The sequence below is a fragment of the Eptatretus burgeri genome, chromosome 3 (genome assembly GCF_056783735.1).
Source record: "Eptatretus burgeri isolate ZD-2024b chromosome 3, Ebu_testis_v1, whole genome shotgun sequence".
Lineage (NCBI taxonomy): Eukaryota > Metazoa > Chordata > Myxini > Myxiniformes > Myxinidae > Eptatretus > Eptatretus burgeri.
Genome location: NC_140963.1, coordinates 108,666,329 through 108,680,314, shown reverse-complemented (window position 1 = coordinate 108,680,314; position 13,986 = coordinate 108,666,329). Strand labels below are relative to the sequence as shown.

The window sequence follows — 13,986 nt, the reverse complement described above, 5'->3', positions numbered from 1 at the left end:
AAGTCCAAGGAGCTCAGGGTTCAGAAGGTTAAAAAGCATACTCAGGACACAGTGTTGTTGGATACGAGTACATGTGGATACTACTGTCATGTAGACCTCTTTGTAACATTTGGATGTTAACAAGTAGTATGTGGGTATATAGATCGTGCTTGTGATACCCGTGGTGTAGCAGTGGCGGCAGACGGGAGAACGTAGCTCTCTATCACTGTCATCGCTATCAAAACCATAGTCACTTGGAGAACTCACATCCACTGTAAATAAAACAAAACACACACAAACACAAACAAAGAATTTACAAGTTGATAGCTTAAGGGTGAGTCCACATGTATGGACGATCCTGCCAGCATTTGTAAATGATTAAAAAAAATAATAATTTAAGCATCTGTAAGAAAGGTGAAACAGGATGATTCATTGGTATTGCAATCAATTGTGAAATTAGGATTTTCTTGGAATGGCACCTTAAACTGCTCCAATCACTACCTCACTTCAATGCATTTGCACGCTTCCAAGAGTCTTTGAAATCATTATGTAAGCAACGATTCTGATCATAAAATGTTGGGACAAACTCAAATTAACCTCGAATGAAACAAGAAAAAAAAAAAAAACACAAGTTATTCACATCGTATTGAAATAGTTCCTTTTTTGTATATATATATATATATATATATATATATATATATATATATATATATATATATATATATATATATATATATATATATATATATATATATATATATATATATATATATATATATATATATATTTTTTTTTTTTTTTCTGAAAATTGGTGGCTCCAAAGTGTGAGGATGAATATGAAATTGAAGATAAAGTGGTGTTTGTGGTTCTTACGGAATTCTTCAGAGGGAGGACGTGCTCGAGGTTCTGCAGGAGGGGGTGAGGGACGCGTTCGAGGGAAGGCTGGCGGAGGAGAGGGATGGGATCGAGGGTCGTGGATGACACGGGGATCAGGAGGTTGAGGGGGGTTTGTGCGAGTTTTTATGCGGCGGAACCCTGCCGGCTGCCGGCGGTGACGGCGGTGGGGCCTAGTTGATGTTGCTTCTGCTGTCTTCTTCCAGTAGTAATAGTAAGTAACCAGGTCTCCCTGTAGCAGTAGAATGAAGTAGATAAGGGCTCATGAGTGAAGAGAAATAGATCAACTTTGAAGAGTCATGATGCTAATAAGAGTGCTGTAGAAGGTATGTGCATGCATGAGTAAAAAACAAACCAGGAGACTTAAAAATAAGAAAAGTTCAGTCACTCAAAATTTTTGGGTCTCACTATCAGATGCGATCTTTCTTGGGCAAACCACACTTCCAAATTGGCCTCCAGCACTAGTCAAGGCATCCTCCATCATGCAAGGTATATCCTTGGCACACCTGAACTCCCATCCACCGACATGGCTTTTATCCACAGCTTGATGGAATACTGCTCTCCCATCTGGGATGGCACCCCTGCCTCACACCTTGCTCAGCTTAATGCCAGGGAAATGGAGGCCTTCAAGATAAATGGAATCTCCTGTAGCGAAGCTGAGTCTACGGGCCTATCACTTTCACATCAAAGACAGATCAGTGGTCTCTCTGTCTTCTACCACCTCCTTTCTGATCTTGCACCTTCTGCTTTTTCCCATGGTCTGTTCCCCTCTTCACCCCCTACCCCCCAAAGTTTCTGCAGGGCACAAGTTGTCCACCACAAACTCTTTTATGGTGAAACTCCAAAAATACAGCTCACCTCCACTCATTTCTTCATCTTTTACCACCTGTGGAATCAACTTCCACATTCTCAGATCTCTCAATCCCTCAATCCAGGCCACTGCAGATAAACTGGACATAATCAGTTTAACAGAATCCTTACTCACACAGGACATTGCTGACTCCTTTGTGCATCTACCTGGCTATTGCCTCTGATTTGATTGATCTGAACCCTGTCCTGTCGGCAGAATTGCACTGGACATAAAGAATTCCATTTCACTCTCCGTATACTGCTCTTACACCTCCCAACCCCCCCCCCCCGCCCCCCTCCCCCAAAGCACTTCTGTGATTCCATGGGACTAACTCAATCTGTAAACTTTCCAAACCGGATTTTTGTAAGTGGCAAATCCTCCTTCCTGGACTTGGTGATGTCCAACTTCGTCGCCAATGTACCTTGTTCTTCCTCTGCCACAGTTGGCTCATCTGATCATGTGCTTGGGAAGTTCATCATCTCTGGCCATTGTCAGAGAACAGCCTCAGCACTGACAAGTCTGGCAGTTCACTCAGGCAACCTGGTTGGGACTGCAAGCAGCCATCATTCTTCAGAACTGGTCTCCTATATCGACCGCCTCTGATATCAATTCAGCCTGGGAATTCTTCCACAGAAACCTGCTCCCCTTATGCACAGATTAATCCCATCTTCAGTTACCTTACCCATCCTCCCACCCTTGGTACACCAAATCCTGTGGCGAGGCAGGTGCCTTACACCAACTTGCATTCTCCTCCTGGAAGGCAAATCTAACTGAAGGCAACCTCAAAGCCCACAAGTGTGTCTGCTTTCAGGAGAGCCAGAAAACAAAATCTGTCCGACCTCAAGAATGAACTTTCAAACTTGTCTATCTCCTCTAAAACTTAGTGGCACCATGTCAAATCTGTCTGGTGTATTTTGCCCCATTCACCCCTTCCCTCACTTAAAATGGCACCACAGCCAACTCCGCCTGTGAGAAGGCCGAATATCTCAATTCTGTGTTTGCTTCTAAATAATGTCTTCTTCTCCCCCCCCACCCTCCACATCCCTCTCCCTCCCTCCCCCCCCAACCTTCCCAGTCATACCCAACTGCTCCTGGACTCGGTAGTTTTTGCACCTGAAAAGGTGGGAAAGTCCCTGGCAACCCTCGACTGATTCTGCAACTTGACCAGACGGCATCAGCTCACGAGTCCTAAAAACTGGCTCTGCTGCTCTTGCACTTCCTCTCTCTGCCCTTTGCACTCTATCATTTGTCCTCAGTCATCTTCCATCTGCTTGGAAGTCAATCAACAACACACTACATAAAAAGGTGCAAAAACAGATCCCCTTAACTACAGACTGATTAGCTTACTTCCAATCAGCAGCAAGGTCATGGAATCCATCATCGTAGTTGACAAAGTCATCCCTTTTCTCCAACGGCCTCGTCTCTGATCATCAAATCAGATTCAGACCTGGTCACTCTACCTTGGACATGCAGTTTCTGCTCTCCCAACAATGGATGGAGGCCCTTAATATCAGACGAGATCAGGACCATCTCTCTGGATATGCCGGTCGAGGACAAAAAATGGAAACACCAATGTGGAGTCACTTAATAGGGCAGTGGGCCACCGTGTGCGGCCATTAGGGCCTTTATGCACCGTGGCATAGAGTCAACCACCGTCTGAAATTTGGCAGGAGGGATGTGGCACCATTCTTCCAAGAGAAAATCAATCAATTCACATCTCTTTGATGGAGGTGGAAAACGATGTCTCAGGCATCATTCTAGAATGACCCATAAATGCTCATAGATCTGGTGACCGAGAAGGCCATGCCAAATGAATAACATCAGTTATGCTCATCAAACCATTGGGTGACCACATGTGCTCTGTGGATGGGGCATGGGGGACCAACTCTTGCAGCAATGCCAGCCATAATTATCGGCAACCAGGCCAGTGCAGCATTTCTATACATAACCCAAAGCATGCTGGAATATCGTTTGCTTAATTAACACATGGGCCACACCTGTGTGGAAGCCGTTGTTTGGTGTCCGTCATTTACCCATGTGTTTCCATTTTTTTGTCCACTACCTGTATCTCGAGCTTTTGATACAGCCTGGAATCCTGCCTTGCTCTCAAAACTGTCTGCCTTTGGAACTCCACTCTTGGATTACTGACTTCCTCCACTTTTGTAGCCAACGTGTGGCTCTCAAAGGAATCCTTTTTTCTCTTCTCCCTGTCATGGTTGGAATGCCCAAAGGCAGTGTTCTTGGCCCCATCCTATTCCTCATCTTCATAAATGATCTCCGACTTTTTGGTAAATCCCCTTTATCTCTTTGCTGGTGACTCCACCTTCTGCCATGACATCCCTAATCCTTGTGACAGACAGGCAGCAGCTTCTTCCTTCTCTTCAGACCTTGACAAAAATCACAAACTGGTCAAACACTTGGAATATGTCTTTTAACCCTGTGAAATCTATCTAAATCTCTATCTCTCTCATATTCTCTCCTTCCACAAAAAATAAAAATAAAAAGGGAAGGGGGCTCAATGAGCACAGTATCCTGAAGGGGAGGGGGGGGGGTTAAAAGTTTTCCTCAAACTAAGAAGGATTGCGTGCCAGTAAACTCAACTCGGATTAGATGTTAAGCATTTTCTTTGTAGTTTCCAGCCAGGCTCTCATTTCTACCCCATGGGTGGTTACGTTTCACCCATGTCATTGGAATATACATGGAATGTTGTTTGCTCAGAATTGTTTTTTTTTTTTTTTTAAAGGGAAAATGTTTTGACTCTCAATCGTGCAGACAACAAGCTGAAAAAATGTTTGAAAAAGAGTGAAGAATTTGGTTACCTTGTTTTGGTGTTCCCACCTGAACCAATGGCTCACGTTGCACAAAACCCAGGTTGAAATACCAAATACTACATGTATGCGTCCACTGCCGAAAAGTGTCCTTGTAATTCACATTAAAGTATCGAGTACTGAAGTCCGCTAATGTCTTTGTCCTACATGAGATTTATGTACAAGTTCCATTGATGCGATTCTTAGATCTGTGTTAATAACAATGATCAGGATACAGAGAACAATGTCAGTGGGAGAGTGGGAAAGGAGACGGGCAGCCATATTAATAGAGACAACAGCTTGAGATGGGATATGAGGGGGGAAGGAGAAAACTGTGATGAAGTTTGGTATGAAGAGGGGAGGCAAGGGAAAGCAAAGGATTGAATTATTGATTGGTTCGAGAGCAATATGATAATTACCGTTTCCTTGTGAGGAAGCAGTTCCCTCCTAATCCGGAAAAAGTTCTTTCCAAATTGTCGTAGCCCACGAACAAAGCGTTTCTGGCAAGGCAAAGGTACATAAAGCATATGAATGATGGATACACCCACAAACAAAGAAACACACAATATTCTTTATGACACAATCAATTCCAACCCTGCTGAAAATGTACCTCTTTTACAACAAGTCTTGTCATTATACAAAGCAACTGCAACACATTAAAAGCTCCAACTAAGTCTGCCAGATTTTCTTTCAAACAAGCACAAAGGTAAACTACAAAAATATAAATTGATGAAAGCTTGATCGACAACCACAGCTGACATAAATATACTCATTTGTTCCTCTTTTTTTTCCTGCCTGTGAAATCAACATCCACATTCTCTTCAATCTCATTCCTCCTTCCAGGTCTTCAAGACAGCAGTTCAACAGAATCTCAGATAGATCATCCGCAATCCAAAAGCATGATCTTCCCTACCCTCGTTAACCACCTTCAACCCCACCCCGATCCCTCATCTTTCAAAATTTCCAGTTTTCCCTCCTTGGAGTTTTCCTCTGTATCCATCTTGTCCACCCATGCGTCCCCTCCTGCCTCCCAATCCTCCCCACACTCATTGTTTATCCAAATCTCCCTCGATCTTTGGCCTTCAACTCTGCCATTAGTGTTTTTCAACCACTCTCTACTGCGCCTTTTATCCTGTTGCGTCCTGATCCGTTCAGTGTATGAGCTCTTCCATGAGCCTCGACTATGTATACATAAAAGCGGGGGGGTGGGGGGAACTAAGGCTGAAATCCTCCCCCACTGGTGCCCGCCATTCACCCCGTCGTGGTCCCCAGCACTAAAATAGATTTTGAGGCAATAACCACCCTATATACTTTTTATTGTGAGGCACAGTTTTGTAGCAGACTGCCCTCTCAAGCGCACCAGTTGTTTCTGCTCTAGCAATGTGGTTGCAGTTTGATAGGGGGGGGGGGGATCAGACATTTAGAGAATGATATCATGAGGCTTATATGCTGGTGAGCAGATATACTTGTGTCTTCGTATATATCCAAGTGATAAAGAGAATAAATCGTTGTTGCTTGTTGTTCCAACATAATGGACATTAAAACGATGAAGATGGCCATCAACTTTCATCCATCCATTCAGCAATTGGGACCATACTCTAGGCAGAGTGTTGGTGCTGCCTTAGCAGTCTCCTTGGTTATTGGGCACAATTTTGGACGGGTCGCCACTCCAACACAGGATACCAGCATGCCGGCACTCATTTTGCCGACCCAGGAAGGATGACAGGCTGAGTTAACCCCACCTGGTATTAATTCAACAGCTGAGCGGGATTTGAACTCAGGACTCTAGGATCCCAAGCCCACCACCATAACCATTAAGCCAACACCAGGCATATAAACTTCAACGTACTGGAACAAATCTGTGGTATAATTCGTCACATGCTGGGGGATGGCGAAATGGAACCCATGCTTGCCCACATTGATGCACTGATGTGCGATGAAATGGTGGATGAGGAGGTCGATGTGGAAGCGGACATTGAAGACTTGGTAACACGGATGCAAACACTGATAGAGGGGGTCTTGGTGGAGGGGGTCATGCAGAGCAATAGCCCTGTGGAGAAATGTGCCCAACTGGCCGCCCTGGCTAGCCAAGGGCATAATGCCACAGCCAAAGCGATTAACATCCTGCATGATGATGTTGCCGACCGGCTTTATTTCTGCTGTTTCATCTTCCTATTGTTCAAGGCTGTATTGCATTCGATGGATCAATGCCTGCCACCATCCCTAGCCTGAACAGCATCTACCTTCACCTGTGTAAGATCTTTCACATGTAAAAGAAGAAAAGGGACAATGTCAAAGATGCTTTCTTCCACATGTAGAACGAGAAAATGGACACCACAGAGTGAGCACCGACGTAATCATTTAGATATACTCGTGTGTTTGTATACCAGCTGATGAAGGGAATAAATATCATTTAGAAAATTATCCAATATCTATATGAATATATATATATATATATATAAATATATATAAATATAAATATATAAATATATAAATATAAATATATAAATATATAAATATATAAATATATATATATAAATATATATAAATAAATAAATAATAAAAAAAAAAAAATATATATATATATATATATATATATATATATATATATATATATATATATATATATATATATATACAGTATATATATATATATATATATATATATATATATATATATATATATATATATATATATATAGTAGACTCGGCGTAAGTCGGCACCATCGGGACCGAGAAAAAAGTGACGACTTGCGCGTATGCGAACATTCATGATGACTGTGAGGTGAAGGATGAAGTCGCGCGTGGCCTGGACACATATGTGTGAGAGCCGGCTATTGTACCAAAAGGAAAACACAATCCTCAGGGCATAGGTGGGGGTGAGTTGGTGAGTTGGAAAGTGATCAAGCAAAGATGGAATTCATGAATCAGTTTATCAAAAGTAAAGATAATGAACAACTCTGTAAGACAACTCGTATACCATCGGTGATGGTATGGTGACAAATTACATGACACACAGTCATCGTGGTGATGATTACCACTCAATGCCTATGTGTAAGTGAGTGTGGTAATGTACAAAACAAGCCAATATAAAACCATGATCGGACTTCAACACTAAGCTCGATCGATCCTTTACTTCTTCGCGAAGTAATCCGTTATGTTTGACTGCCTCAAACTCTTGGGCATCTGGTGCATGAGAAAGGATTCAAACCAGTCATTGTATTCCATGATGTTGGCTGGGCAATCCTCCACCGAAAGACAGTATCGGCCGAAACCGAATATTTGGCTGAGCCGACATTTGCCGAAACCAGATGATGAGCGCGTCATCGACATCTTCAAAGGACACACATTTCAAACTTCCCACCGGCCTCACGATCTTCTCCACTTGTCCAAATATCTTGCCCTTATTCTTTAAGATATCGTTCAATGTCTGCCGTTTGATGTCCAACTTCTCAGCTATGTCTGTTTTCTTCATCAGTGGATTTGCCTCGCAAAACTGGATAATGTCGTATTTTTCTTGGTAGGTTTTAGTTGTAAGCTTACGCTTAGTCGCCATTGTCCTGCCTGCAGTGCGATCAACGTGTGTACGCAGTTATAAATAGCCTATCACTGGCGGTGTATACCAATGAGCGAGCATCACGATTCCATTAAATCAGGCTTCTCATGAGGCAGCAGTTCCGTGTGACGAGTTAGGAGTGGTAATTTACTTGAGTTTCCATTAAATGGGAATGGACAACATCTGACGACTTAGACGACGTGACGACTTAGAGATGACGACTTACAGAGGGATGACCCTTTATTCAAAGGGATTTAACACGAGATAAATTTGGGACTTTTTGACGCTGCCGACTTAGGCGAAGTGACGAGTTACACGCTGCCGACTTACACCTAGTCTACTGTATATATATATATATATATATATATATATATATATATATATATATATATATATATATATATATATATATATATATGCAGTTCTACAAAACCACATGCCTCAAAGGCAATGGCACCCAACATACAGTGATCCTCAGGCAGTTATTTTGTTAGTCTTTGTGCAGTCAGACCTCTCCTCATGTCTCGTGGGTTAACGGGACAAAGTGCGTTGTGTGGGTCTCATAGCTCGGTCTATTAACTATCTCCATCTCCTATTCTGATTTCGACTCCAACCCTTTCCTTTTAGCCATGGTACAAATCAAGCAAGCAAGCACACAAGCCACACAATAGCCGATTGAATAGCAAGCACACCATAATGCCTCCCGTGGCTTGGAACCACCACCACCAAACTCCCACGACACACTATACCGCACGTGCATCGCGCACCATTATTTCATTCAAATCTGCGTGCCAATTTCTAACCGGCATCTCACCTTGCTCACCAAACCTCACCGCTTCGACTACAAATGCCTCCCGTACACGGGAAAAATATTCCCACACATCCTCGTACCTCTGCATCGATACAATTCGCCACTATACAGAGGAGTGCTGCACGACTCGGACTGTCCTCAGACTGCGCGATGTGGAGCCGAGCAACCGACGTTAATAGCTTGACCGCATCTCGCAGGGGATGTCCCGGGTGGACACGCAGAATTGATACGACCCTCATCCAGTCGCTAGAACATGGCAAGACAGCGGCGGTGAGGAGGGGTCGCGGGAAGGGCGATCCGGGAGTTTGGTACAGGGCCCGGGTGTGCATTTTGGCTCATGAGAGGGGGCCCGTGGGTGGTGGGTGTGCATTGCTATTCGGCATTCAGACTGCACTTGGAGCATGTTCAGGGACAGGGTGCCGGCTGATACCCCATGTTGAGTCAGGAGCTCTGGGCCGTGTCAAGCCGGATGGGCGACTGAGGACGTTTCTGGCCCTGGGAGCCTTGCAGGATGTGGCTGGAGCCGCTGTGGCCCAATAGAGAAGCAGAATTCGGGTCACAGCACGTCGCTTTCGGGTCGTCACCTCACCCTTCGCCCGGGGTTTATAAAAGGCAGAGCGCGGAGCCATTCACCCCTATTCTCTGCTCCTCTCTGCCCTTTGCTAGCTCTTCACTTGCTGTTGATGTGTGATTGCAAGGACGTGCTTATTCCTGAGGGCCTGGTCCGGGGCGACTGCTGAGGCTCCCGGCCAGGCTGTGAACGTTCGCCACTTCCGTGCAGCGAGACGGACCAGTACAGAGCGCACGTTGCCACAAGCCCCGACAAAGTGACTAAGCCGGAGATAACGCGCCACATCTCGTGGTGGGACTGCTCAAGCGGAGTGTCCCACAGAGGTACACGCTACACAAACAGACCTATACATGGCTAGGTTAAGCATCTTTCACCTCATGCATCTTCTCTCCTCTCTCACTAGCCACCCTTCTATCCGGTCTCCTTTGGACGCACAAAAGAGCATCATCAGTGACTCACAATCCCATTTTCCTCTGGCACTATACCACACCTCTTACTCCCACACCTTAGACACCACCAGTATTCCTCCCTCCTACCTCTCCCTAAGCATACTGGGTTGCATTCGTCTGCATCAGATAATTGGAGGCCGTTTATCCTCCTTCATTCATTCTCTCTATCTCTCTCTATCTCTCTCTATCTCTCTCTATCTCTCTCTATCTCTCTCTATCTATCTCTATCTATCTCTATCTATCTCTATCTATCTCTATCTATCTCTATCTATCTCTATCTATCTCTATCTATCTCTATCTCTCTCTCTCTCTCTCTCTCTTTCTCTTTCCTCGGGTGTGTGCGTGCGTGTTTGTGTGCGCGCGTGCGATGGCACCTGTCCTCGTCCAAGTTAAGATTGTAAAAGTTCGAACGGGATAAGTCTGCTCTGTGTCTGCTTTTGTAAGATTGCTTGCCATTTGCCACACCCCACAAATTCCTTGCTATCCCCTGCTGCACATACAAAGAAAACCAATTGACTGTACCACATACCTTTCCTCGTTTGATTATAAATAAATGCTTGTGTAGAAATGTTCCCAGCTCGTTTTCATCTTTTCCTTCATTGGCCCAGCATGATTCGTACTGTAGTCTAGCCAGGATGTTATCCCCCAACGATGTATTTTTGAGCCGGTACGTTTTTGGCAGTTTTGCTCGGCTGCGTCTGATCTGGTAAGGTGATCCGGTTTGAGCAAGGCGTACTGAGAGCGTGTCCCCCGGTAATTAAACCATGTGACTCTTGGTAAACAGTATCAGACGGAGGACCCTAAGTCACATGGTTGAGTTATTGGCGTTCACGGTCGATTAGCGATCCGCCGCATCACAAAGTTATTTGTGTGCGACTGGTGAGAGTCTGGTGGGAACCCGAGGTAGCTCACCCCCTCGTGGTCTTCTCGCCCACGACCCCGGGTCCGCAACAATATATACACATATATTGTTATGTTTGTGGGGTAGATGGAAGAACTTCATGGTAAGGTTAAATTGTATGGAGTAACATGTTCTATGGAGGAGCAGGAGACATCTCAATGTAATTTAAGCAGGGAGACCATCAGCTTAAGCTGTTATTTTTCACCACACTGGGGGGGGGGGGTGGTGCTGTGTTAATTAGGGATGGATTAAAGCCAATTTCTCCCAGTATGTGATTGCAGCGTGTGACCTTTTCCTATATTTTTGCATTTACAAGACCAGCGATAAAACGGAATCATGCTCTTAAAACAACAACCGAGCTGAATGTTCCAAGCATGCAAAAAACCCTGCCTCCAGGAATGACAAATAGCAAACCACACCTCTGGGGTGGATGATGGATGAGTGAGAGTTCAGAAGGTACGGGGAAAAGAGAGTTGGGTGAGGTACGCGAATGGAGGCAAAAGGATCTAGCTTGCTGGCTTCCCCTCGACACGGTTAAGAAGGCTGCACGATTCTTGTGTTCATGCTGAGGCGAATTTGTTCGTGAGCTGGAGCAAAACGCTAGTCATTGATTGTTCGGATGGGTGGTGAAGCGTGTATGTTTCTGGGGAGGGAAGAGCGTGCCTCGCGGCCTTTCACGGGACCTCAGAAATCATCTCGACGTATGGTCGAGGAGGAAGGTGGGCGATCATTGTGAACGGACCTGGTGCAAGAGAGGAACGGTCGGCAGAGTTGATCGTTAAAAGAAGCTGCACGGCAGTTTCTGAGCCTTGGTGTTGAATACAGTGCGACCACTCCTTGGCTTTCTTCACAAGATCTTGGCTATTCATTGTTCACCTTGGCGTCTTGGTTTTCTATAGGTTTTCTTGGCATATAGGATTTCTATTATCATCGCTTTATCGAAACCTTGTGAATTCTTGGCTTTTTTCATTGGCTCACCTTGGCATTTATGAAAATGAGGAGTGGTCACACTGGTTGAATATCACCGCTCTTATTGCCTCCGGTACGTTTCCCGCTGAGAGAGCGGCTTGGCGCCATTTTGCGAGCTTCTCGCACAGGACAACGCGGTTCGATCATCAAGTTCTAAAAGACCTTCTCTGGACAAAGCTCAGTGCCAGAATAAAGAGGGATTTTTCGTTTGTTTCATCTTTTCCCCTTGTCCGTTTTTGTAAATGTTTGTCGAGGCGCCTTGACTTTCGGCTGTAAATTACCTGACGTTTCATTACCTCCGTCACCAAAGGTGAAGGAAGTTATGTTTTTCACTGCTATCTGTCTGTTTGTTTGTTACTTGCAAAATCGAAGATTTTTCAAGTATATCGGTCAGTCGATTTTGTTATTCTGTCTGTCTGTCGCCGACAGGTCACAATTCTAAAACGATCATCATGAAACTTCACCGAGTTGTAGAGGTAGTCTCAACTGAGAAGCATATTGAATTTGAACCAAAGGTCAAAGATCATCTTGAGGTCAAATTTCCACTATCGTCAATTTTCATCTGATTGACTTGAAATTTGAAGAGGATTTGCATGTTAGGTTACTAAATTCAAGCACCAATTATTTTTGAGGTCAAATTTGTTTGATGGATTTCGCAAGTATTGTGCTATTCATGACATCGTTCTTGTTTGTTTGTCTGTGTGCAAGATATCTCAAAAAGTTGTGGACAGATCTGGATGAAATTTGGTGGGGAGGTTGGGTGTGTGACAAGGACGAACTGATTAGATTTTAGTGAAGATCCAGATCTAGATACTAGAATTTTTTTTTACGTGATTCTTCACCATTGAGAAATCGGGCCAAAACGATATATAGCACCATATCTCACAAAGTTGTGGACGGATTCGGATGAAACTTGGTGGACAGGTTGGGTGTTGACAAGAAAGATTCGATTGAATGGTGAAGATCCGAATCCAGATATGGATACCAGCATTATTGAATTTTAAAAGTGCTTCTTCACTATTGAGAAATAGGGCCAAAAACTATATAAAGCATGATAGTTACCTCTGCCACCAAGGGTGAAGGAGGTTATGTTTTCACCCCTCTCTTTCTTTGTTTGTTTGTGTGCAGGATATCTCAAAAAGTTGTGGACGGATCCGGATGAAATTTGGTGGGCAGGTTGGGTGTTCAACAGAGACAAAGTGCTTCAATTTTGGTGAAGATTCGAATCCGGATACGATAATTTTTTTAAGTGATTCTTCACCATTGAGAGATAGAGCTAAACTTATATTTGGCAAGTTATCTCAAAAGTTGTGGATGCATTCGGATGAAATTTGGTGGACAAGTTGGGTGTGTGAAAAGAAGAAATTATTCGATTTTGGTGAAGATCCGAATCTGGAGAGGAGAATTATTTAATTTTCAAAGTGATTTTTCACCACCGAGTGATAGGGGCAAAAACGATATGTAACATGAGAGTTCAAAAATGTATTGGGCCCAGTATGTTCTCGTGGATCAGGCATTGCGTGGCGGAGGTATGCATTCTACCGAGTGCCTTTCTAGTTACCTCATGCTTTGATAGATTTTCATTATTACACTGATTTATTCCTCTTATGAATACTTGATTTATGTTCATTATACCCCTATTTATTAAGATTGCTTGTGTCTGTCTATCCGTTGTGGGTGTGAATATAAACCCTTGTTCTCCATCCTGGTGAATGCATCTGGTAAGTGCTTTGCTGCCTCCTGTCCCACGTCTGGTAAGGGCCATAATCTCCAGGGAACTCGGTTATTCGCCTCCAAGGGAAATAGTTCACCAATCCGTCCAGGTCAGTCTTAACCGGTGTCGACATGAAAATATAAATGACAAATTGAATATATATATATATATATATATATATATATATATATATATATATATATATATATATATATATATATATATATATATATATATATATATATATATATTTAAACGTCTTGCCATCGAGCAGTGCAGTAGACACATGTTTTAAGATTGAGATATATATATATATATATATATATATATATATATATATATATATATATATATATATATATATATATATATATAAAAAACAGTATATATAAATAAATAAATATAAATATATATAAATAAATATAACTAAATAAATACAAAGGAATAAGTATATAAATAAATATATAAGTAAATCTTCTTCTTCT

At 43.2% G+C, this 13,986-nt stretch overlaps 1 protein-coding gene across 7 annotated transcripts in view; it reads right to left on the bottom strand.

The window, feature by feature from the left end:
• The window catches only part of LOC147030668 (arginine-glutamic acid dipeptide repeats protein-like), an 80,991-nt gene that overhangs the window by 19,542 nt on the left and 47,463 nt on the right, over positions 1-13,986 (bottom strand). For all 7 annotated transcript variants that reach the window (XM_085874929.1, XM_085874930.1, XM_085874927.1 and 4 more), the window contains 3 exons: positions 4,950-5,030; positions 853-1,105; positions 159-251 (listed from right to left, as the gene is read on the bottom strand). In XM_085874929.1, coding sequence (XP_085731055.1) covers positions 159-251; positions 853-1,105; positions 4,950-5,030 — 427 coding nt within the window. The remainder of the gene's footprint in view (positions 1-158; positions 252-852; positions 1,106-4,949; positions 5,031-13,986) is intronic.